This window comes from Ursus arctos, unplaced genomic scaffold, assembly GCF_023065955.2.
Source record: "Ursus arctos isolate Adak ecotype North America unplaced genomic scaffold, UrsArc2.0 scaffold_3, whole genome shotgun sequence".
Taxonomy (NCBI): Eukaryota; Metazoa; Chordata; class Mammalia; order Carnivora; family Ursidae; genus Ursus; species Ursus arctos.
Genome location: NW_026622985.1, coordinates 20,313,521 through 20,338,771, shown reverse-complemented (window position 1 = coordinate 20,338,771; position 25,251 = coordinate 20,313,521). Strand labels below are relative to the sequence as shown.

The 25,251-nt window shown below is 38.7% G+C and overlaps 1 protein-coding gene across 4 annotated transcripts in view; it reads left to right on the top strand.

Annotated features, from left to right (window-relative positions):
• GSAP (gamma-secretase activating protein) overlaps positions 1–25,251 on the top strand; it is a 78,786-nt gene that overhangs the window by 22,794 nt on the left and 30,741 nt on the right. For all 4 annotated transcript variants that reach the window (XM_057304357.1, XM_048212927.2, XM_026504246.4 and 1 more), the window contains 13 exons: positions 1,548–1,617; positions 2,670–2,719; positions 5,720–5,824; positions 6,428–6,487; positions 7,443–7,486; positions 8,564–8,649; positions 13,382–13,459; positions 15,388–15,465; positions 19,177–19,269; positions 19,397–19,614; positions 21,409–21,478; positions 22,049–22,131; positions 25,079–25,132. In XM_057304357.1, the coding sequence (XP_057160340.1) occupies positions 1,548–1,617; positions 2,670–2,719; positions 5,720–5,824; positions 6,428–6,487; positions 7,443–7,486; positions 8,564–8,649; positions 13,382–13,459; positions 15,388–15,465; positions 19,177–19,269; positions 19,397–19,614; positions 21,409–21,478; positions 22,049–22,131; positions 25,079–25,132 (1,089 nt within the window). The remainder of the gene's footprint in view (positions 1–1,547; positions 1,618–2,669; positions 2,720–5,719; positions 5,825–6,427; positions 6,488–7,442; positions 7,487–8,563; positions 8,650–13,381; positions 13,460–15,387; positions 15,466–19,176; positions 19,270–19,396; positions 19,615–21,408; positions 21,479–22,048; positions 22,132–25,078; positions 25,133–25,251) is intronic.

The window sequence follows — 25,251 nt, the reverse complement described above, 5'->3', positions numbered from 1 at the left end:
CCTTGCATTTTTATTCTTATTTTTATTTATTGCTTTTGTAGAGCTGTGTCTGAAGCCTCTCTCTCTATAGTCTTACTTCCAGGCTCTGCTCTAGGGCTGCCTCATTGTAGAAATGAAAACCACCACCACCTAAATGTAATTTTTAAAATCATGTTCTTACTGATTGCCACACAAAGTCCAGGCAAAGGCTTAGAACTCGTCAGCACCTTGCTCCAGGTCACAGTCCTACGCAAGCATGCCTTGGCCCCTGTGTAGTCCCAGGGGAGGCCGAATCATCTTCTGCAGGAGCATCTCCTTATTCAGAGGCACTGAGTGTTTGCTCTTCCATTATCCATACGGTTTCACTCAGCTTTGCTTCTCCTCGACCCCCGTACACACTGTTTCCTGTTCAATGTGCTCAGTTTCACAAATCAGGACATAATAAGTTCTACATTATTTTCATAGCTGAATTCTGCATTGCTATCTATTGTATAATGTTGGGGTTCTTGCTGTGAAGAAATGGTGTATAGTTAATGTTTTGTTTTTCAATTCTAAAAAGGAAACTTGACACAGACAACTTGAAAAATTTACCAGTTCTATTTCCATTTTGTCAGCACGAAAAGTTAGGACACCAGGTAATATATTTTGTCAAAATTTTTCCTAGTCTTCAGAGAGGCTGCCGACTATAAAGTAGGGACATAAAAGGGGTATGTTCTTTCATTATGCTTTGAAGCTTGGGGGGGAAAACCAAAATTCACTGGTGGATCCTATCTAGTAAGCTGTCTTTCATGTTACGAAACGAAACTGTTGATTTATAGTTACCCTTTTGATGATGAAAGAATTAAGTCACTGGAGTCATCCCATGACCCCTTTTCCCTCATTATCATGGCTCATAGCGTCAGGCCTGTGTTTCTGGCTGGCCGCTTTGTCCTGGGGGCTGGCACAGCTGGGAGAGCACAGACAGGGAGGAGTGGGGTGGATCAAGCCTTTTCTTCCCAGTGGCAGTCATTCTATTATTTGAGGCTTGTAAATCCTCCACCGCATGCCACACTGTGACTCACTGTTCTTTCTTGGAAAGTCCCGCGATACGTTGTGCTTTGTCTCTTGGATGTGGGACTTTGGAAGTTGTAGTAGAGCATATGTTTACTTGGTTGTCAAATTAAATACGAGGCTTAGTTGCTCAACAGATGTATTGATCACTTTTTTTGTGCATGTGGAGAAGAACTTTCTGTACAGCTGTTGTTTATATTGTTTCTGATTGGCTTCAGAATCACATATTCCAAAATAGAAAAGCACCATCTCTAGAAATAGCGTATACTTCAGCCTGGCTGCTGAAATGAGTTATGTTGGACCTGCCATCAACTTCCCCCTGGGAAACTGAGATCCTGAAAGTGTTTCTTTTTCCTCTTTGCTTTTGTCTGTAATATGTGTGTGTGTGATTTGCCTGAACTAGTCTCTGGTTCCCAGTACCTTCCGTGATATGTAATAGTACAGCAATCAGACACTTTTGAAATAGTTGTGTAAGCAAGGTAGTTGCTTATGATTTTGATTAATTTCCTTTTTTACAGTTTCTCTACCCCCATGTGGAAAGTCGCCCTCTTCCAGAGAACCATCTGTTACTGATTTCAGAAGAAAAATGTGAGTGTATCTTTAGGTGGTATATATGAACTTCATGAAGGGCTCATCTCTTAGTGAAGTATGGGACTTGACTAAATCTTGCAAATGATCATTCATCCAGTACTAAATGTCCAACTGACCTTTAATGTCCATTTAAGACCTAGCACTCCTATGGAAGGGCTTTTCCTTCTGCCCTGACTTCTTCCCTTAGGTCCTGCTCTGTTTCCCCATCCTGGGAATGATGGCCTCCCACATACATAGATTTCCACTTTTGTCACACGGTAGAGTGTAGGACAATTGTGGAGGTCATTTTTGCCTTCTTTAGTTCATCCTTCTTTAAGATGTCTGTCACCTCAGATCAAGGAAGGGGAAGGCATTAGAAGCCAGAAGAAATTGATGGTAGAATTTGAAGACACATACTTGGTCAAATTCAGGTAGAGGCAAATAAGAGTGGGACATTCTTTAATGAAGTTTACACTTTTGGGTGGGAAGGGTGGCAGACAAAGGATAAAGTCCACTGGCAGATCTTATCTCGTAAGGGGTCTTTCATGTTACAAGATGGAACAGCTGATTTATGGGAAGGACGGGCCTGAGAGGGTTAGGTTTGTGTTCGGTGTCTATGCTCCTGACCCATTATCTGTCTCACATTTTTGTATCTAGAATGGGCAGAAGGTTAATTATGGCCGAATCTAGATTGCTTATGAGAGAATGGGACCATATAAGAAGTGCTTGGAGATAATCTCTGGCAAATGAACCCCTGTTAACTCTAAATAAGACTGATGGTGCAGGGAAGGCCAACATTTGAGGGAACCCAGGGGAGTAGGAGGGCTAAATGCTTCATGTATTGTTGATATTGAAGGCTGGATTAGCAGTGGACTGTGGAGGGAGTCTGGAGAAAGGTGGGTTTTGCTTTGCACGTATATCATGAAACTGCTATGTGTAATAGTACTATTTTTCCAGCCAGTTAATTAATCTTCATAGCTTTTATAAATAAAGGTTCACCACTGTTAGGTGTAAAAAAGTGCTTATGCTTTTCATAAAGGTTAAACTGTCTATTGTTTTCTCTTTTAAAGATATTGAAAAGTTTCATATCCGCGTCATCCAAGAAGATGGAAATAGAGTGGTAAATACTTGAAATTTCTTTTGCTTCAGAGTTTTTTCCCCACAGAGTGACATTTCGAGACTGTTAAGGATAGAGTAATGTTATAGAAACAGACCACTTTCTTTATTTGATGTCTTTCAAATTATAGGCTTGCTGTTGTAACTTGTGAAATAATATGAGACATATGAAGGAGTTTAATTATCTCCTTTATCTTGACCTCACTCTTCAATCTCAGTCTCCTGAGATAACTCATGACAGCCTTGTGGGACCCTTTCCACACCTTTACCTTGCTTATACACACGTACACAAGATCGGGTGCACGTGCACGGATTCAGTGGTTTTTACCAAAATAGAATCATAATATGTATATTAATTGGCCATTTTTGGTTTTGCTTTTTACTTACTATATCAGGGCTATCCCTATAGGTTTTTAAATAGGGATAGAAATTTTTCCCTAATTTTTAGACATACATAAAATAAATGGGATCATAACATATATGCTGGGGTTTATATAGTTCAATTTTCTTTTCTTTCTTTCTTTTTTTTCTTGCTTGTATTCCACTTCTCCCTTGCCTTTTCACCTCTGACTTTTGTCTGTAACCTATTATGTCTCCTTTCGTGCACTTCTCTGAACCTATGTATTTCCCATTCCCACCCCTGACACACCCAGAGGTTGATTATTCACTCCTTCCTCATTCAACTTTGTGGCATTACCTACAAGTCAACCAGGTCAATTCATTCTTTTTAGAAGTACATAATAGTCCCTGGTATGGATGTATACAATTTCAGTCATTCTCCCATGGGTGGACACTCACTTAATTGTCACTTTTTTTTTGTTCATCTGTTTGTGTTACAAATCATCTCAAATGTTTTTTTTTTTTTATAGCTTTACATATTTGTTACACATATTTCTTTGGGCTAAAGCCTCAGGGATGGATAATTGGGTTGATGGGTATATGCATTTAATATATTTCAACAGATTTTGCTAGCTTGCTTTCCAAAAAACCTTGTAACAATTCACAGTTGTAAAGCAATGTGGAAGAGTACCCCTTCCCTCTATCCATACCAGTCATAGGTGCATTTGCCTTCTTAAAAAAATTTTCCGATTTGATGAATGTTAAGTTGATAACATTATTATTTTAGTTGGTATTTCTGTTAATATCATTGGCTGTGTGAGTTTGCTTTTCTGGAAATTACTTAGTTATATCCTTGTCAATTTTTCTATTAGGTTGTTTTTTTTCTTGACAATTTGTGTAAGATCATAATATATTATTGATATTAAAAATTACTTCTTTCAATATTTAAATAGTCTGCATCAAAATAATCCTTCTCTGAAGATTTTAATTTTTAAGTTAAGGGAACAACACTGAAATGGAAAATGGCATTTATTAATTATGTATCTCTGATTGAAAGCCTCAAATCAAGAGGCCTGGCTGGAAAATGACTAGGAAGTGTGTGGCTGGAGCTCTGGGCCACCAGTGACATGGTGGCAGGGCACAGATGGCGGGCATGGACTAGGGTCAGAAAAGAGGCCAAAGAGAAAGAATGAAGGCAGAATCCCAAAGCCAGCAATGCGAATTTAGAGGAGAGAGTCCCATAAACAATTCAGGGTTGGTGAAATAAACAAGACCAGCAATGCGTATAGACAGAGGACTGGCTGGTTAGAAGAGGGGCTGGGAGCCATGCGAGACACAGCAGAGTGAGTGAGGCCAGGGGGCACCTGTCAGCAGCCAGCACAGTGTAGCTGCAGCATGCCGCCATCCTTGCCTGCCCTTCCCTGAGGCATCACTGCCCTTCTTCTTCTTCTTTTTTTTAAGATTTATGTATTTATTTGAAAGAGTACACACATGAGGGGGAGGAGCAGAGGGAGAGGGAGAGAAATCCTCAAGCAGACTCCCCACTGAGCGCAGAGGAGGTGTGGGAGTTGATCCCAGGTCCCTGAGATCATGACCTGAGCGGAAACCATGAGTGGGATGGTAACCCACTGAGCCCCTCAGGCGCCCCCACTGCTCTTATTCTTAAGGGCTTCGACGACAGCTTCTTAAGGCGGTGTGCGGTTCCATGCCCTCAGAACAACATCCTGTGGTCGGTAGGCAGTGTTATAATTGTCCCCGTGTTTACAGAGAATACAACAAGCCAGGCTCACAGAGGTGAGGGAACTCTCGAGAGGGACAAAATTGAAATGTGAATCTGAGTTGTCACACTCTGATGATCATGTTCTTGTTAGTATACACCTTTATCTGAGAGTCCCCAAATCTGTTCTAACTTAACAAATTTCAGAAAAATGGAAACAGGATGCATTGCCCTAAGTTTAGAATCTTGTTGAGAATATGAAGGGGTTGTAGAAGAGTGCGTACTCACTGGGGTAAACTTATAGCATTAGTTCAATGTAACTGTGAGAGCAGTACGCCAGAGGACCATAGGAATACAGAGGTGGGGAGCTCTGCCTTGGGAGGGGGTGAGGGAGGGCTTCGTACAGGAGGCAGTGCCTAAGCTGGGTCAGGATGGGCAGCATCACCATACTCATTGTGGAAGACATTAAGGTAAGAAGCATGACCAAAGACACATGAATGGCTTATGGCAGATCTGGGGGACAGTGCTCTCCCCCCCAGGCCTGAGTTTTTTCCTCGACATCAAAGCTGCTATCTTTGGTGGCGAAGCCCTTTTGTCTGCAGATACCTGAGTGGGTTATGTAGAGAATGGGAAGCTTTGAATCTTCTATTGTTCCTGGTGTTGATTTGTGGCAGGTGTGGCCTTGCCTTCAACAGCCCCAGTGGCTAACTAGGGACAAGAATAATATAGTGCATTATAGAGTGTTTGAAAAGAGCACGTAATTAAATAATGCCTCAGATCTTTTCTGGAAAGACTTTCCATGTGTATGTGTTGGGGGTAGGGAAGTGCTAAAAATAAACTGTGGAAATATTTAAATGTATTATAAAGATAAAATATGCAAAAAAATAAATCCAGAAATATCCTCCTTTAAAATAGTTGCTTATCTCTAAAATCTCTTTGCCTCTTTAGGTACTGAAAGACTCTGGCCATCTCCCAAGAGAGAGAGTAGTTGAGGATTTTGTTTGGGCTCAATGGGATATGTCAGAGCAAAGATTATACTACATTGACCTGAAGGTAAAAACTAGTCCTCTGGCCTCCTTTTTACTGGAACAACTGAATTTTGACATTATCATTATTTGAATTAATTAATCACTGCATTTTCATTGATGGGGACAGTCAATGAAAGTTTATTAAAAATATGAGAGATTTTCATTATGTTTGCCTCTTAGTCGCTTCCTTTTCTCTCTTTCTTTTTTACTAATGTTTTTCTTGATCTTTTATTTTTATTGTTTTTTGAAGATTTTATTTACTTAAAGAGAGGGCATGTGCGTGCATGCACATCAGCAAGGGAGGGGCAGAGGGAGAGAGAGTGAGAGGGAATCTCCAGCAGACTGCACTGAGCACACAGCCTGACACAGGGCTTGATCCCGCGACCCTGAGATCGTGACCTGAACTGAAACCAAGAGTTGGATGCTCAACCACCCGAGCCACGCAGGCGCCCCTGTTGATCTTTTTTTAAAGATTTTATTTTTTTAAAGTAATCTCTACACCCAGCATGAGGTTCAAACTCACATCCCAAGATCAAGAGTTGCATGCTCTGCCACCTGAGCTAGCCAGGTGCCTCTGTTGATTTTTACTTTTTTCGTAATTTGTCGGTTATTCTATTTTCTCTTTTAGAAATCAAGGAGTGTCTTAAAATGCATCCAGTTTTCTGCTGATGAGAAGTTTAACTTAATGGTAGGTCCAGAGAACAACTGGGCTGTGGGAAATTTTATAACACATGGCCTCTGTTTAAAGAGAGCTGTTATCAGAAACAGCATGGTAGCATTCTTGCTGTGTTAGTCACTTGCATTAACAAGTAACATAGTTCTTGTCATTTCAAGGCTTCAACTCTGTAACAAATACAGTGAACACAGGTGATTTGAAGAGCACACAGGAAATTCCTGCTAACTGATTACCTCTCATTAAAGACACAAACGTATGAGTGAGGACTTGTAGAGGGTAATAGGTACGGTCTATAGTAGATGGCTTTAAGTGGTTACAAGTCATTTGACCCAAAAAGACTTGTGAGGTTGATGGATTTGAATGTAGGGTAAAACATCAACGAGAGTGTATAGTCTAATTAGTAAAAATCTAGCATCACTCCTGGCAAAGCCATTTGGAATGCTGGTCTTGTGGTGAGGAATCCTAAGTATCTTTACCTGTGATGCAGAGAATGTTATTCTTCACTAGGATTAGTACTGGTGTCTAATACATTGATATCATACCATTAGAAGAATTTCATTTACTCCTCCTGCCATTTTTTTTTTTAAACTCACTCGTTCTCCTTCTAAAGACATCCAGTCCTCCCCTCTGTGCATGGTCATCTGTGTCTTGTAAAATATCCTACCCCTACTGACTGGTGTATTATACAACCCATGTATGATATTCAAATCTGAGGCAAGGTTGTCAAGTATTAGCCCTTTAAGAACTAACTCTACACCAAGCTTGTGATTGTATGTAAACTCTAGAATATTCCCAATGGACTTCCTGTGCTGTGGATTTGGGGGGATAAGGTCTGAAGATAATGATGGTTAAAAGGGCTCTTCATCAATGGGCAAGCACAGCATTGTCAGACTTGCTCTGAGTTTCAGAACTATCATCGCTAAATTAATGTCATTTCTTGGTTTGTTTTCTCATGATTTTTTGACAGTTTGAAGCACCCTTGGATATAACATTAAGTGACTCAGGATTTAAGTAAGTTACACATAGATTACTGCTAATTTTTATAGACACTTGTGGGCAGAATGATTGTATTTATACCTAATCTATAGTATGCAGATATAAGGACAATTCGATATTCTGTGTGTGTGTGTGTGTGTGTGTGTGTGTGTGTGTTTGTGTGTGTGGCCTTTGATATTTCTGTCCTCTATAGGTAAGATAAACAAATTTATCAAGCACGAACACGGGGTTTTTCATGTAAAGTCAATCATATTGATTTTCATAGCCATTTATTCCTGTAGGATGTTTCTGTTTATTTTGATCTGTGGAAGTGCTCTTCTCCCTGTGATTCAGTAAAAGGATTTGATGAATCAGAGCTACATTTAGAATCAAACATCAAACCCCTTCTCTTGTTGCCCTCAAAGAGCATGTTGTAGTCAATCCACTTGTGGCTCCACTGTGTCTGTTGCATTACTATTTGTCTGTTTTCCTTTTTACACCTTTACAAAGGTGAGCTTTTCTTCCCCCAGACTATTTTACACAGAGTAAAAACATGAACATTTTTGAAAAAATAAACACATGCCCACTAGTTGCACAGAAGAAATGAAAGTCTTCTTGAATTAGAGTAATGATAATCCTAAACTGTTCTGTTTCAGTAGCTTTATTTCATCACATACGAACACTCAGTTGTGCTTATTTTGAAACCGTATATGCAGTTCTCTACTTTAGAAAAAAGTTATATTACTTTCAACTTCTGTTTTTATTTTTTTCTCTATTACATGAACCATGCCATTTATGTATTTCTTATTACTATTTTATAGAACTTTTAAACAAAAAAATAAAACATCTACTTAAATTTCTCAAGGACAAGTCTCTACTTCTGTGGGTATGTTATAGTGGTTACTATCCTTTAAAAGGGAGCTTTATTTTTTATTTTAAAAAATTCTTCTTATGAAAGTGTAGTTGACATACAACTTGCTATATTAGTTTATATTAGTGTGTTATATTAGTTTCAAGTGTATGACAAGGTCGATTTTGCAATGCTCACTGCATTAAGTGAAAGAGGGAACTAATTGTTAAATGCATTCATTTTCTTATCCTTTCTGTTCTTAGACTTGTAAACTTCGGATGTGATGATCTTCAAGACCAGGAGAACTTATCCAAACACCTGACCCTGTGCGTTTTTACCAACCATACAGGTAGATACCAAGGTTGTATTTATCAATTTATTCAATTATATTTGAGTTCTATGAAAAATTTAGTCATTTGTTTAGCCATATGGATTCTTAAAATATAATAGAGCCACAATCTTACATAAGTGATCAGATGGATATTTACATACCAAATTATCTTGTCCACTACAATTTTATACATTCGTGGTCTGTATGAAAGAAGCCACAGGCAGCAGGGTTATTGTTCTAATAGTTATTTGCATTTTTTAATAGAGGGGATAGATTCGTATGTACTTGATCTACCGGTTTACCTGCTCCATCTTTTAACAAATCGTGTCCAATTACGGGGATGCTTTTTGTGTCAGGCTTACTGATATGTTAGGATTCTAAACCTATGTACCTAGCTGCTCTAAGAACCATTCTAGAACTTACTGAGCTGACAGTCAAAGCTTGACATGAAGTTATTAGTGTACTGTAGTTGTCTAAACAGTCAACTCTAATAACTAAATCTAATAGCCTTTTTAAATACCGTAGCTTAACTCAGTTAAGTAGCACTGGGAGTAAAACTGTATTCCTTCACAGCCAAATAATGTGGTATTCACTAAGCCAGTGTTTCTGGAGACTTACTGTGTGCTAGGTATTGGAGATAACAATGATGAGCAAAATGGACCTAATTTTTATTAGTACAGAGTTTACTGTTTGGAATTTAGACATTAAATAAGTACACACATAGTATTTCAATAGAATCTTGATAAATTGTAGGGATTAGGAAGTTATGAGAGTGTATAATGGAGGTTTAATGGAAGATGCTAGTATCTTCAGATATGTTCTAGTTCAGCTAGTCTATCCCTGTTGGTCTCATGAACAGTAGCAGCTAAAACTTATAAACGGGCAATCTGAGACATCAAATGTTAGGTTTATCTGCATGAGAGGTAGGTCTGTTCTTTCCTTTCTCAGCAATGTCTAGAAAAGTCAAAAATGAGCCTTGCTCTTCACAGTCAGCTTTGAAACAGAAATAAGCCTGTTCCAAATGGGATGCTTCCTGATTTAGGACTCAGCAAGCGAGAGAAGCAAACTTTTGGTTTTTAACCAAGCTGTCAGCTCGTGTTTTTCCCAAATTGCTTTTTTAAAATGATTTTTCACCTTATGGTTAAACAAATGAAAACCTACTTCGGTGAAGTAGGAATGGAGAAGGGAGCAAATAGTCTAATCCCTGTATGGCTCCCTCTACACCAGTGAGCTTCATTTCCCACGGGCATGGAGACCAGAGAACACAGTTCATGAAATGAATGCTGACAGACTCTGGGTCTTAAACAAATGCAACGTTGCGTCAGTGATGATGCTATCACAATATTGGATGTTCATTTGTCCCATATTGGTCATTGGGAGCTACTTTGTCCTTTCAGCATTACTTGTTACCTTCTTGAAAGGATCTTTGTCCTGAATTTTTCTGCCCTAAGAAATGAAATCTCCTACCTTCCAAGGAACAAGAGGTTAAATCTGGATGAGGGGGGTGCTCGTGAGAGGCGATGGTGGGCAGAGGGCTGCTTCTGTATTAAGATTGAGCTCATGTAGATTTTTAAAAATGGTTTCTAGCAGGAGGGTACATCAGAGACTTCCTAAAGCAGTGAAGGGAAGAAAATATTCTTATTCCTGTCCCATCTAATAGTCAACTGTGCCACTGTGCTGAAGTCAGTGGCCGTCATTCTTTCTTATGCACCACCTACTGGGAGGTGGTGAGGGGTGAAAAGTGTACATTCTTTTTCCTGTTCATATGATTGCAAGAGTTGCCCTTCACAAGTTCCCAGAATTAGTCCTGTGTTTTAGCATTTTATAGAGCCTTTTACAATGAGATAATTTCCCTTGGAAAACTTTGTCCATAATAGCTTTCATTGTCCAAATAGTTTCCCAAAGGCGAGCCAACTTTGAGATTTTTATCTTCATCATTGATGAATATTTATTAAACATCTCTTTCTGGATACACCATTAAGAGCATGCTTTGTTTTTTAAAACTGCAACTTCCCCCAACTTGTAAATAGCAGCAAAATCATTCTGGAATAATAATAATCACAGCTAACTTTTATAGCCAGATATAACCTCTTCAGCAGAGCTTTGTACATATTATCTCATTTAATTCTTATGTAAGAACCACATGAAGTAGGTTCTATATTTTCTTTATTTACAAATGAGGAAACTGGGCTTAGAGAATTTAATTAATTGGCCCCAGCCACATTTTATTTATTTATTTTTTAAGTTTATTTACTTGTTTAGGTAACCTCTACACCTAACATGGGGCTCGAACCCATGACCCTGAAGTCAAGAGTCACACGCTCCATCAGTGAACAAGCTAGGCACCCTGCCCCAGGCACATTTAAAAAATACTGATGACTGGAGCACCTGGGTGGCTCCGTCAGTTTAGCATCTGACTCTTGATTTCAGCTCAGGTGGTGATCTCAGGGTAGTGAGATAGAGCCCCATGTCAGGCTCTGCCCTGGGCATGGAACCTGCTTGGAATTTGCTCTGTCCCTCTGCTCCTTCCCCAGTCTTCTCTCTCCCTAAGGAAAAAAAAATACTGATGCCTGGGTCTTGCCTTTAGAGATTCTGGTTAAGTTGATCTAATGGGAAGCTTGAGAATCTGTGAGTCCCAGGTGACTTTAATGTACTCTCAAGGTTGAGAACCAGTGCTCCATTGCTGGGTTGTCAAATATGGTAGCCACTAGCTATCTGTGGCTATTTAAGTTAACTAAAGTTAAATAAAAAAGAGTTCCTCAGTCACTGTAGCTATGTTTTAAGTGCTCCATCGTCCCCAATTTGGACAGCACAGATATAAAACATTTCCATTATCAAAGAAAATTCTATCGATGGGACAGGCTTTGTAGTGTCTGTGCACATCTCTTACCACCTTGCTGTGTCTTTATTTTTCCCCCCTTTGGGCTTGGGAAAGGGAGTTAAGCCACAGCCTAATTTGGAAATATTTGCTTATGAGATCTAAAGATGGTTCTTGGTGTATGTAATTGGGTACATTTATTCTACACCTCACTTTAACTTTCTTCAAAACAAGAAAAGTGATGACCTCCATTCTCTAAAGGATGGTGTGTGGAGGATTTTGCTAGAATGGAGGAAGTCATCTTCTTTATATTGTTGACATTTCACGTCCATGCCTCAGGATAGATTCCTACAAGAAGAATTTGGGTCGACAGGTATGAATATATTCAATCCTCTGCAAAGCTATATTTCAGAGAGGTTGTACTAGTTCCCGCCTGTATTATTTGAGAATGTTCTTCCTACTGCTCCCTTGACAGAATTGATTACTATTTTAAAAACTTTGCTAATTTGAAAGGACAAATTTTTTATTTTGTTATTACCAGAGCGGCTAAAGTTTAACTATGTCTGCTAAATATTTCTTTCTCCTTGTGATCATAGAACATAAAAGAACAGAATAAACCAGTAGTTTTTCGCTGGTAGTATGTTTACTTTTTGAAAGTAGTCAAAGTGGTACATGGAGCATTTTTAACTGTTATAATTACTATTTTTATTTATGCTTTAGTATAGTGCTACTTTGATTCTTAGTGAGTCTGCTGTAATTTTAAAGAAAAGTTATTATTGTGTACTCAGTAACCAAAACAGTAATTTTATATCTAACAGAATTGTTACTGTTTTTACCTGATACAATTTTTCTTTTTTTGTTACTTTCCTTCTAAGATATGTACGGTTTTAAATGTTATTAAAAATGGTCACAAATGATAAACATTATAACAGAATGCTCATTAATGTCCTTAAATAGCCTTCTTAGAGAAAATTGGCTCTTTTTTTTTTTTTAAACCAGCATGATTCTTTGATAAAGGACCTAGTGAAGTATAACAGAGGAAATATTGCTATTCACTGAAGCAGGGTAATGATTGAATTTACACAGCTAGTTAATTTTAGCTCTGGGACTAGAACCCAGCTTTCTAGACCCTGGTCAAGTTCCTTTCCACCCTGGAAATCTCTGGTTGCAGGTAATCACATAAATGTTAGCACTAGACGTATCAGTTTCGGCATAAGGCCCTCCATGATAGGTCTTTGATGAGCATATGTAGTCTACATATCTAGCAACAGCTGCTAGAGATGATGTATATATTCCACGTTGGAATATTCCTCGTATTCTAGAGGGTGTGAAGGCTGAGAGTGTTCTAGAGTGATGGGGTAAGTGAAGGTGGTCAGGGCTCATCGGGAAGACCACTTTGTGCCAGGAGCTCTCTCCTTTGCACTCGGCCAAGGCACTCAGTGACCCACATCTGGGTGGGTATGGGCCATACTTGCTCTTATTGCCCCAGTTTGCCTTCCAGTTCCAGATAAAAAGGAAGACTGGAAACTGTAAAGAGGAGACGCATTTTGGTAAACTGGGGTCTATAACTACTAGTAATGTTCGGAACGCAAGCTAAACAAGAGAACAGGGCAATATACGTATATTAGGAGAATCTCCTTTGTAGACTTCTCGAGACGCCCATGATTTCATATGCAGCGGTAAGTATATCCCTATTCATTTTCCTATCCTTCAGTAGCTTACCACAGGACATTACTTATGTGTGTGCTGAGTAATTGTTGAACTGAAATTTCTTAGCAGCTTGTTAATAAACCATTTCTAGAATTTGGAAATAATCTATGAGGTAAGTTGAGGCAGAACATGTAAAGGAACAGAAGTAAGGTTAAGTGGCTTAGGAGACTTTTTATTTGTCTATGATTTTTTCAGCTCTACTAAATACCTTCTTACTTCTAGGAACTTTGTGTGTATGTTACAGTCCGAAGTTTGACTCTTGGGAAAAAATCACATATTCAGTGTTTTACTTTCATAAAGGTACATGTCATTTATTCTTAATTTTTTATTTTTACATAATCATTTTTTCCAAATAGCAGCAAGTTAGATAAATTTTAAAGTCTCACTACCTTGTAATAAATTTTATCAGTACATTCTAAACCTGTATACCTATATAATACATGTTTCCTGAAGAAATTTACTAATGATGAATACACTTAACCCTTGAACCACATGGATTTGAATTGAGCAGATCCACTTACATACAGGGTTTTTTTTTAAAAATACAATATAGTACTGTGAATATATTTTCTCTTCCTTATAATTTCCCTCTCTCTCTCTCTTTTTTTATTTTTATTTTTATTTATTTTATTTAACAGAGAGAGAGCACAAGCAGGGGGAGCGGCAGGCAGAGATAGAGGAAGAAGTAGGTTCCCAGCTGAGCAAGGAGCCCGACGCAGGGCTTGATCCCAGGACCCCGGGATCATGACCTGAGCCAAAGGCAGACGCTTAACCGTCTGAGCCACCCCGGTGCCCCTATAATTTTTCTTAATAACATTTTTCTCTATCTTTTTTAATAATATTTTTTCGTTACTATGAGAATACAGTATACAATACATATAAGATATAAAATATGTTACTTGACTGTTTATGTTATCAGAAAGGCTTCTGGTCAACAGTAGGCTATTAGTAGTTAACTTTTGACTCCCCAAAAACTTATACGTGGATTTTTGACTGCTCAGGGGTTGGCACCCCTAACCTCCCTGTCGTTCAAGGGTCAACTGTATTGAGTTAGCTAATATTTTTATATTGTTTTCCTAACCTATATTTTTTTTCTAGGCCTGTAGGTAGACCAATCTTTATGGACATATTTGTCCAAAGTGTTTGTTTGCTTTTTTATTATTACTAGTTGGAAAACATCAATATATTTAACTTTTAGAAGGTTACACAGAGTTCTAGTTAAAAGCGTCCATCATCTCAGATCTCAATAGGTCTTAGACCTAAGATACCTTTATTCTGTTTCACACATCTGCAGCCCAGGAAACTGATTTGTCAGCAGTCAGCCTGCAGGAATGAGTAAGTGCCCAAGCTTTTCCAGTTCTAAAGTTGGCCAGTGTACCGTTTAATAGTTCTAGCCTGAACCGTGCTAAGGCACATTTATTTTGCTTGGTTAGTTTCTTAAAATTAGTACTTGTGTAGTACATAGTATGGGTGGAATTAAATTTTTTTTAATTTAAAAATTTTTTAATTAAAAAAGCTATGCCAGGCCACACCAGAGTTAATTCTGCAGGCGTGCCTAACGTTACCTTCAGAAGTTAGAAGTCTAGGTAAAACAAGTTTAACACTTTAATAATGAAGAAACTAAAAGCAACTTCAGAAGTAGACATGCTTTAATAGCGTAAGTTGGATTTTTCTTTTGCAGAAAGTTTTCATACATTTTTCTAATGATTAATATAATGGTTAAAACCATAAATAAAACTTCTATGAAAGTTTTATTAAGAGTTACTAGTTCTGATGAAGAGTTAGAAAAGTGGAGAGAAGCCCAATACACTGAGTTTAGTTGATAGTCTACTACCCTTCTAAGTGATTGAGAGAAGTCTCAGGAGGTCTTAATGACGGCAAGAACATGTAAACCATGAGGGCCAGTGAGCCACCTGGTCTCCTCCATCTCTTGGATCTTGTAGATCCCTTCAGATCCTTCTGTCCGAGCACAACCCACCCTATGAGGTCTAATATTACACGATAAGCCCAGAACATCTACTGGATCCTGACTGCACTGTGATCAATCTTCTGTGCTGGCTTTTGGAGAATGATGGAGAACCATGAAATCTAGAAGTCAGAGACCCTTGCTTTGTCAGTTTCACAGCTCCTAATTGTTAAGAGTATTACATAGAGTAATAGCCTTGGATGGAATTCTGGCTCTTTGTTTTTTACCATTCTCTCCTTGGCTTCCTGTTCTCTCTCCACAGGGCACAGCAAGACCTTCACTGCTGCTCTTGGGAGTGTTGACTCACATGTGACTAAGGGCCTTACTTTTCTCAACCTTGGTGAGTGAGAGAGAGATTCATCTCTCTGCTCTGACCCTTCTTTCTAGTACCTGTGATACTCAGCCTTTTATATCTCATTTTCTTGTCTGTACACCCCATTTTCTCCTGCCTCTGTAGGACTTGGCTTGTGATGACAACCACTGACCTTTTTGAAGCCTGAAAGGGGAAGGTTTTCTCTGGAAACCTTAGCACCCCTAACTTCTCTGTTGTTCAAGGGTCAACCGTATTAAGTTAGTTAATATTTTTATAGTATATTTTTTCCTGACCCGTATCTTTTTCTAGGCTGATAGACCAATCCTAATGAACATATTTGTGTCCGCCATTCAGATCAGCCTTTTGGGGAGGGGATGCACTTCCCTTTTTAGAGAACCCAGGCTGTGAGCTTTCCTATGTTTTTAGTAGTCATCCTAAAAAGCCATTTGTTAGTTTAAAAATGATGACAGGGCTGCCTGGGTGGCTCAGTCAGTTAGGCGTCTGCCTTCAGCTCAGGTTATGATCTTAGGGTCCTGGGATCCAGCCCCGTGTCCTTCTTCCCTCCCCCTGCCCCCGGCTTGTTCTCTCCCCGCCCCAATAAATAAATAAATAAATAAATAAATAAATCTTTTTAAAAATGATGACAGTGAATGGGATGCTCCCTAAAAGCCTATGAGAAATAATACATCATGTTGTCCCTTGATTCTAGAGAGGACAAAGATCTTTGGGAAATTATCCATTCCCTGTTTCTAATTGCTAAGAGCTTCCAAGCCCTATAAACGATTTATGGATCAGCTTGAACGTGTTGATTTCACTGAGTAAATAATGGTAGGGGAACTTGAGTGTTAGGTTTGAACATATTAATGGAGTCTATAATGGAGAAAATCAAGAAAGGGTTTATTGTATCAACCTACCGAAAGCTACTTTTCCGTGTCAGTTGGGATGAGGGGCATGAACAGGTTAGCACAAGACAAAGTAACAGAACTATTACTTGCCTACCTATGGGGCATGGCACAATATTCAAAAAAGAAAAGCTTCAGGTTCAGAGCACATGATTCTTTAATATGTTCTCCAATTTCTGTTCCCCAGTCCATCTGCTATCATGACAAAAGTTTAAGAAGGTGTGATGTGAGGGCACTGGGCAAAATGAGAACGAAAATGATAAAGTTCATATAAAATATTTTTCTTTTGAACAATACTATAGCTGAGGTGAGATAGCGAATGCTGAGTGGGACAGTATGTGGTGAATGTTAACATGAGCTTTGAACCTGTGGGAAATTGCCTTAGAGAGGCCTGATTCTACTGCTTCCTGTGGTAAGAGATAAATACAAGGTTTCCTGGGTCTGAGACTTGATTCTTATCAGAGAATACTACATCAACATGCCATCTCAAGAGTGATGTGGGAAACTTTCTACTAAAAAAAAACTTAGCATTTTGTGAGGTCAAAGGTGGCCTTCCTTTTTTTCCCCCTGAGAATGACTCTAGAAAAGGGCAGGCATGATTTAATCTACGGTCTTCAGACTGTGGAGCCGGCAGAAATCCTAGAGCTCTGTAAAAATAGGCTCTTACGTAAGTTATCTTTCCTTCTTATATGCATTTTATCTTCTTGGCACAAAATTATACCCAAGATTAAAACTATTCCAGAGGTAATTTTTATGTCAACAGTATTGCTTTTTGAGTGATGTCTTTTTCTTATTAATTGCATGCAATTGTCCTAAATTGTCACCCTCTTAAAAGGGACTTATGTTGATGAAAATATTAAAGAATAGAGTTTTGGGGAAGTTTTCCATGAACCCAAACACCTCTATATAAGGAAGATATGCTTGTAAATAAAAAGCTACCATTTTAAAAATGAATACTATATGCTAAGCATGTTATTTCAGTTATCTTGATCCTGACAACAATTCTGCTTGCTGATGTTATCCTCATTTTACAGATAATGAGGCTCAGAAAGACTGAGGTGTGTGCCCAGGCTCCTTTTAGTGTCTCTTATCAGGGCACTGTGTTAGTTTATTGCTGCTATAACAAATTATCATCAATTTAGGGCTTAAAACAACGTGAACGTTGTCTTGGTTCTGGAGGTCTGAGGGGCTAAAGTCAAGGTGTGGGTAGAAATGGTTCCTTCTGGAGATTCTGGGGACGGATTCATCCTTGGCCTCCTCCAGCCTCTCGAGGCTAGCATTTCTTGGCTTGTGACCACATCCTTCTCGTCTCTTTTATCCTCGCGTGATCTTCTCCCTCTGCCTCCCTCCCATAAACATATTTATGGTCACATTGGGTCTACTTGGATACTCCAGGATACTCTCCACATCTCAAGGTCCTTGATCCCATCTGCAAGGTGCCTTTTATCACTGCAGGTAACATATTCACAGGCTCTGGGATTAGCACATGAACATCTCTCAGGGCCATCATTTGGCCTATCACAGGCACCGTTGACGTTTTTGATGAGGCAGTACTTTCTGAGTGAGAGTGTCCTGCACATTGAGAGATTTAACAACCTTCACCAAATGGCAGGAGGACTCCCTCTTCCGCTCCAATGATTGCGACAATTCAAAACACCCTCATAAATTTCCAAATGCCTCCTCTCCCCAGGATGTAGTTACCACCCTAGTTAACTGGTTAAATGCTAGGGCTAGGAATTAATTTAGGTCCTTTGATGGCTAAACCCTTTCCACCATACCCTACTATATCATTATTTGTGTTTTTCTATTCAAGTGTTGCCGTAATAAGAATATTATTGCAACCATTTGTGCTATTCTCTTTAACATCACTTAATCCCCGGTGGCCAAGAGGACACTTACTTAAGTCAAATGCTTTGAGTTTTACATCCTCTTTCCTTTCCTTTCCTTTCCTTTCCTTTCCTTTCCTTTCCTTTCCTTTCCTTTCCTTTCCTTTCCTTTCCTTTCCTTTCCACTGAATGCCTTCTATGCAAATGGTTAGCATGTATTTCTTTGCTTCTTAGGAAAAAAGAGTCCAGCTGGCTCACTTATAATCTAAATGTGTCATCTGTATGAAATTCACTGCTATTGTGTGAAAAATTATTGGCAAGGGCTACTTCCACCTTCCCATTCTCCAGAAACCTATTTTTACACATTGTCTCAATCTGTGTACAAGTGTTCTTGGTACAAAATTATCAAAAGCAGGGACTGTGAAAGTGTGAATTCTTGGCAGCTCTCTATGCAAGGAAATATATTAGTACTTCACTAAGTGTTAGAATGCCTTCAGAGATTGTTTTGATGAATATCAGTTTATAAGGGTTCTCTAAACAAAATGACAATGACGATAGTGATGATGATGACGAGTAGGCAAACATAGGAAACAAAATTTTAGAGCTTCCCCCAACTGGCATAATGAGCAGGGAAATTCCCATCATAAGCTATTCCCAGACTATCAGATAAAGGAATAATTCATATTGCTTGGTATTTTTTTATTCTAATTTGCTTTCAGAGGTCATTTAGGTTCATATAAAGCCACAGATCACTTAAGACTCAAATTATAGATATCAATTAAGATAACCATGGCTAAATGTATGAAGAAAATTAGCCACAGATAGAAATAAATGAGATATGGCTAGTAAGATGAAATGTACTGACATCAGGCAGTTTATTATTACGTTGATCAAAACTTTTGTGTTTTAAGAGGTTCAAAGACAAGTAGGGATACTGTGAAGTTCTGGGCTTTTTCTTTCCTGTGCTGCTGTTGCCACATGCAGATAACTTTTATCTTTCTCTTCTACAGAGTATTATGTGGCTGTTTACTTACCTGGTCATTTCTTTCATCTACTTAACATTCAACATCCAGACCTGATCTGCCACAGTTTGTTTCTGACAGGTATGGCTGTGGTTTTTCTCTTATGAACATGGTCCATTTGGGTTTGTCTTGGCAATGTTTATGTTTGGGTGAGCGGGGTTTCTTTTATTTGCTGATCTCCCCCCCCCCTTTTTTTTTTTTTTTGCAGGAAACAATGAAGTGGTTGATATGCTACCTCATGGTCCTTTACAGTCACTATCAGGGTCCCTGGTACTGGATTGGTGTTCTGGAAAGCTCTATAGGGCAGTCCTCAACCAGTCCTATTTATTACAGTTCCTATGGAACACTCAGCTAGACTGTGAGAAGATGGCCGTGTTGCACTGTGTGCTCTCCTGTGGCCGAGACCCCCGGTTCCTGGAAGCCAAGGTGGTTATGTAGCTTCAGGTTAAAAATTAGCAAATAGACAACATCAGCTGTATACATTTGTGGTTGAAATGAACAGAAGTCATTTTTATTTGGTAATAATTAATTGAAGTTTATGGTCTCCATCCTGATTTGAACATATTCTCTTCTTGTGCTTCTTTTTTGTGGACCCCAGACTGTGAGCATGTCTGTTCTTTTGACTACTCTCTCTTCCATACTGTGCATATGTGTTAGCTGTGTCAGTAACATTCCAAGAAAGTGCTCGGTAAATAGTAAATAGTTTCTCAAATACCTACTTTTTCTCCTAGTCTATATTTGGTGTATAGCATCAAAAGAACTAAAATCTGGTGGCATATATTTATTACATTTTTATAAAGATTATTTATATATTGCATGATTTGATTTCTGAAGCACGTTCACACATTTTGTCCTTTAATTTTACGGCTGTCTTGTGAAGTAGGAGACACCCCTCTATTAGACTTGATTGGGACCAATGGGTGGTTGGGTAATTGAAGAAAAGATATCTTAAACATTTTATTTTAACCTAAAACAAAACAAAACAAGTATATTTATTCACCTATCTTTTGATGTAGTTTAAGACCCTTTCTTTGTAGATTAGCTGGTTGGAGTTCAAAATCATTTTTCTTACATAAAACCACTAGTAATGTGCTGTCTCTGACTTCCTGTTACTTTCTTCTTCTTCCTTGTTTCCTTAACCTTACTCTCTTTTTTTAACCGAAGGAGAGCCATACTTTAAAGATCTTTTCAAAACAATCTGTATCTATTGGGCAAAATTTTCTTATCTTTTACAGTTGTCTCACACGTAGTGTTTTTTAGTGTTTCAGACATGCTTTTGAGTCTTTCGAAAGCATTCAACTTTTATTGACCAAACAACACTCTCTTTGCATCTGTATTTCATTTGTCTATGGTAATATTTTATTAAATTACCTAATTTTGAAGATAAGTACAACCAGCATGAATAGGTTTGGAAATAAAAACAACAAAATTTATGGGTATGCCTGGGTGGCTCAGTTGGTTAAGCATCTGCCTCTGGTTCAGGTGGTCCTGGAATCGAGTCCCACATTGGGCTCCTCGCTCAGTGGGGAGCCTGCTTCTCCCTCTGCCTGCTGCTCCCCCTGCTTGTGTGTGCGCACTCTCTCTCTGACAAATAAATAAATAAAATCTTAAAAAGAAACAACAAACAACCACTTATTGGTAGAAGCAGACATGTGAGAGTGCTCTCTGGCTAGGCAAGCCGCATAGTATCCTTCAATTCTAAGGTTGGGAACAAGGAGTTTCAGTCCGCCAGGAGGTGAGGATGGTTGTGGTGACTGAGAGAGTTGTTGTTACATGACCTTGGGAGGACCGTGCAGTGATGCCCACGAAGGTTAAGTGGTGTGACAACATTCACACTCACGTCTGACCTGAATTCAAATCCAGGTCTGCTGCCTTCGAGCTTTGTGGTGTGATTTGGTTTGGTTTTCTCCTGTATACCCCAGCTCTTCACACTGGTACTTTGCTATAACATGACCTACTGTAGCAAAAACAAACATGGGGTTGAAGAAGGCTTATTTGGATTTCAGCCAGGGGCATTTATTAAAAAGATATATAAAATGGACCTGATTTATAAGACTGCTTAAGCCACAATACTGCATTATGTGCCTTGAAGGGAAGTAAGTGTATTCTTCGGCAGTTCCAAAATACAAAAGTTTTAAAGATTCACATTTTGTACTTCTTTGGTGGTGGGAGCAGGGTGCAGATGTAAATACCAACAGACTTGTCTTCTTATTTTTAAAGATCATTCAGTGGATTTCTGAGAGCATCTCTGCCTGCCATTCATTTGACCTCATTCAGGAATTTATAATTGGTAGGTGTTGTTGAGGGTGCATATTAAGTTGAATCCTTGACCCTTTTGCTGGAGGGAAAGCAGCAAATTGATAATGCCTCAATCTGTCAAAATGTTGGTTAGAAGCATTTTTTTTTTTTTTACTCTATTTCAGTCAGCACCAAATTAAATTTCGTCCTCTCGTGGTCTTGTGAGAAGCTGCGACAGTCCAGAGACTGATGTGATACGATATGATCTTGATTCTCTAACCTTATTAGTGATTTTTTTTTCCCAGTAAGATATAAAAAACTTTCTTAGTTCAGTTTTGTGTCGGCCGTTTCTGTGTGAAGTGGCATAATGTCATTTTGGGTTAGATAGAAGGTGCCAAATAATTTTTTTTTTGAAATTATTCTCATTGTAAAGAGCAGAACCTGAACGTTTCATAAAGGTAGAACCATAACGGTTAGTTAGCCTTTTGAAGATAAGGATGAGGCAATAAAAACTTTTTTGGGGTTTGCTTGTTTCGGTGAATTACAGTGTCTACTGCCTTCTTCTTCTTATTATTATACCATGTCTTTCTCTTTTTTTTTTTTCTTTCAAAAATCTACTCAGCTTCTTCATATTGGAGCATATACCCAGAGACAAGTAACATGGATAAACTTTTGCCATATTCTTCAGTGCTCGCTTGGAATACAGTAAGTTAATGCTTTCTATTCCTTATGTAATTAAAATTGATTCACAGTTGTGGGTCATTTGTAGGACATCCCTGTCACAGCACCCATGGCTGTGATTTCATTAGTTTATTCTGACTGATAAGGATCTGACTTGAGCTTCCTGGCAAAAATATAATAATGAATCCTTGCTATTAGCCCAAGGTAGTGATATAAAATAGTAGAAGTGAAGGAGAAGGTACAGGATATGTGTTGCTCTACTTTCTACTAAGCAGAATAAAGCCTCTATCATCTTCAAATAGTATTTTAATTTTTTTTTTTAGCAACTAGAGTGGATTAAAATATTTCTTAGGTTTTTATAAACAAGGAATGGGTGGACCACTGTTGTTGTTGTAAGCTATTCTATTTCCTAAATAGATTGACCCCTTTTCCCAGCCTCATAAGGAAAATCTGTAATAACTATCGAGCTTCAAGGTCAGGGAAGGTTAATAATCTTAAGCAAATTCACTCCATTCAATCTTTTCTTCCTCTTGGCCCTTCCTCCCAATTTTTCAATTTGGAGGTGCTGAGCTAAGATTTTGTTTATTTTCTCTAGAACATGGTGCAGTAAACTGAGATTTGTTGGATCAGAAAGTGAAAACCCTGAAAAAGGTTTCTTCTTTCCTACTTAGATGTTAGAACTACATGCTTAGTCTCAAGGCAGAGGTTTGTATCAAAAAGGCATTTAGAAAAATGAATTGAATTTAGGTAACACAGACATAGGAAAATAAGTACTGGGATAAATTGTGACACTTGTCCGTTTTGTATTTAGGCTATCTAAATAGAGGCAGGTATGTCTGATTAATTTCTAAATGTTTGGTATGCACAGCGGTAGTGTTTTTCTAAAGACCCTTCTGTCTTTTACTGTTAAGGGTTATTCAGTGTGCTTGCCTCACTGTAGAATAACAAGGGAGCTCCTTCCTTCTCCAAGCCCTCCCTGTTTGCTTTGAGAACTCTTGTGAATATACACGCAGGGTCTCTGGTGATGTGGCAGGACGTTTGCAGGTTAAACCACAGGGGAGTCAGGAAATGCACCTCTTTGTTTCCTTCCCTCACCACCCAACACTGTCACCCTCCAGTTAGTATCTGGGAGGAGGGGACCAGAAACCCCTCTAGTTCCCAGAGTTGTGTTTAAAGATGGAGCCCGTGTTCACTGGATATCATGTTGAGAGGCTTGTCTTGAGACCGCAGGTCCTCATTTTTGCATTTCTCACGACTGCGGGGAGGCGGAACTATTGTAGACATACAGATGATGTCAGGAAGTCCTGTGAGAGTGTACTGTAAAAACCCCACAGTTCTAACCACCATCTACTGAGCTTATTTTAGGGTTTACAATGTTGCTCTAAACTTCAGGATGTTGGAGTAGGTTACCTTAAAGGTCTCTTCTAATCCTGAAATTCTGAGTCCCTGCTTCTCTTTAGCAATGATGTAAATCTTTTGCCTTTTCTTTTTCTAATCTGCAAATCCTCTTATTCCTACACCTTAATAAACCCTTGCCAAAATAAAAAATATTAATTTCATACTTCTGTATGGAGACATTATTTCTGTAAATAACGGAATTGGATTTTTTTAAGATACTAGAAGATATGGTGCTCTTACATATAAATAATCCTGAATTATGCTTTGCAAACAATTAGCCTTGTTATTCCTATTTTAAGATGCCATTTATAACCTAAAGCTATAGTGAAATCTTAATGCTTTTTTGAAGTGTCTTCTCTTACCAAGTAGTGATAAATGAAACACAAAATATATTCTTAACACAGGCTTTCTGTGGTCACAGTGAACAACTCGGTTGCTTGAATATTCTGAAAATTTACTTCTGCATTGCTGTGCTGCCCCTTTCCACAGGAATATTGCATGTCAGTAAAAATCTAGTACATTTAAGTACATTTAAGTTCTAAACAAATACCAGATTTTATGTCTACAGAACACCTTTTAAATTATTTTCTCATATATCATCTACTTTTTTTTTAGAATATAAAAGATGAATTCATGAGTTGAGAGGCTAATCTACACAGTTAATATAGAAATACACTTTTAGGGGCACCTGAGTGGCTTAGTTGTTAAGCGTCTGCCTTCGGCTCAGGGCGTGATCCCGGCGTTATGGGATCGAGCCCCACGTCAGGCTCCTCTGCTGGAACCTGCTTCTTCCTCTCCCACTCCCCCTGACTGTGTTCCCTCTATCTCTGTCAAATAAATAAATAAAATCTTAAAAAAAAAAAAAAAGAAATACACTTCTAAAGTAGCTGAATGTAGGGCAATTTTGGAAGCTTATATTTTTATTGAAATTTTTGTTTTAATGCTCACTAGTTCACAGAACGTTACAATTTGGATTTCCTGATACAAATTATACATCTTTCATATTTGCCATGGTGATACTGCTGCATCAACTCTTTATGGGGATCTTTTATTTCTGAAATTATAGTGGAGGATGAGGAGAAGGAAAATTTTCCACCAAAATCAAAAAAGAACCCCACTTAATCTTGGTTCCTTCTAGCCAGGCAGGGGCTTATATAATACATATAAGCAAAAGAGAAGAAGAGGGAGGAAGGAGCAATAAAACAAAGAAGGAACGTGTCCCCTTATTACTGCATTTGATGGTGCACATGTAATTTGCCTCATTTGTTCTTATATGGAAATGTGTAAATAACACACTATTTGCCCTGTATTCCTAATAGTCTTCTCATTTCCTTCAGAGATGCTGTCCTCTATTGTAATCATAACTTTAAAGACTATTTCCCTTCCCAAGGCAAGAGATGGGCTGTGTTCACTGTTATTTATAAACCCCAAGGTTTATTTAAAGTAGAGGTTAGCAAACTGGGAGCTGCCCTCAGTTTCTGTCTGTGCAGAAAACACTTCCTGAAGGTTCAAGCTTGCTGTCCTTGATACGTTTAGCAGTTGTGTGTGTGTGTGTGTTTTTCCCCCACCGTAGGAAATTCCTGGAATAACCCTTGTGACGGAAGAGATCGCCTTGCCTTTCATGAAGGTAAGTCCTTCCAGAGAGAGACAAAAGCACACCGTGCATGGCTTCAGTGCTGGCCTCCACACGCAACCAGAGTTCCAGCTCCACTGCTCCAAGTACCATGGTGGCTCCCACAGGGCTCG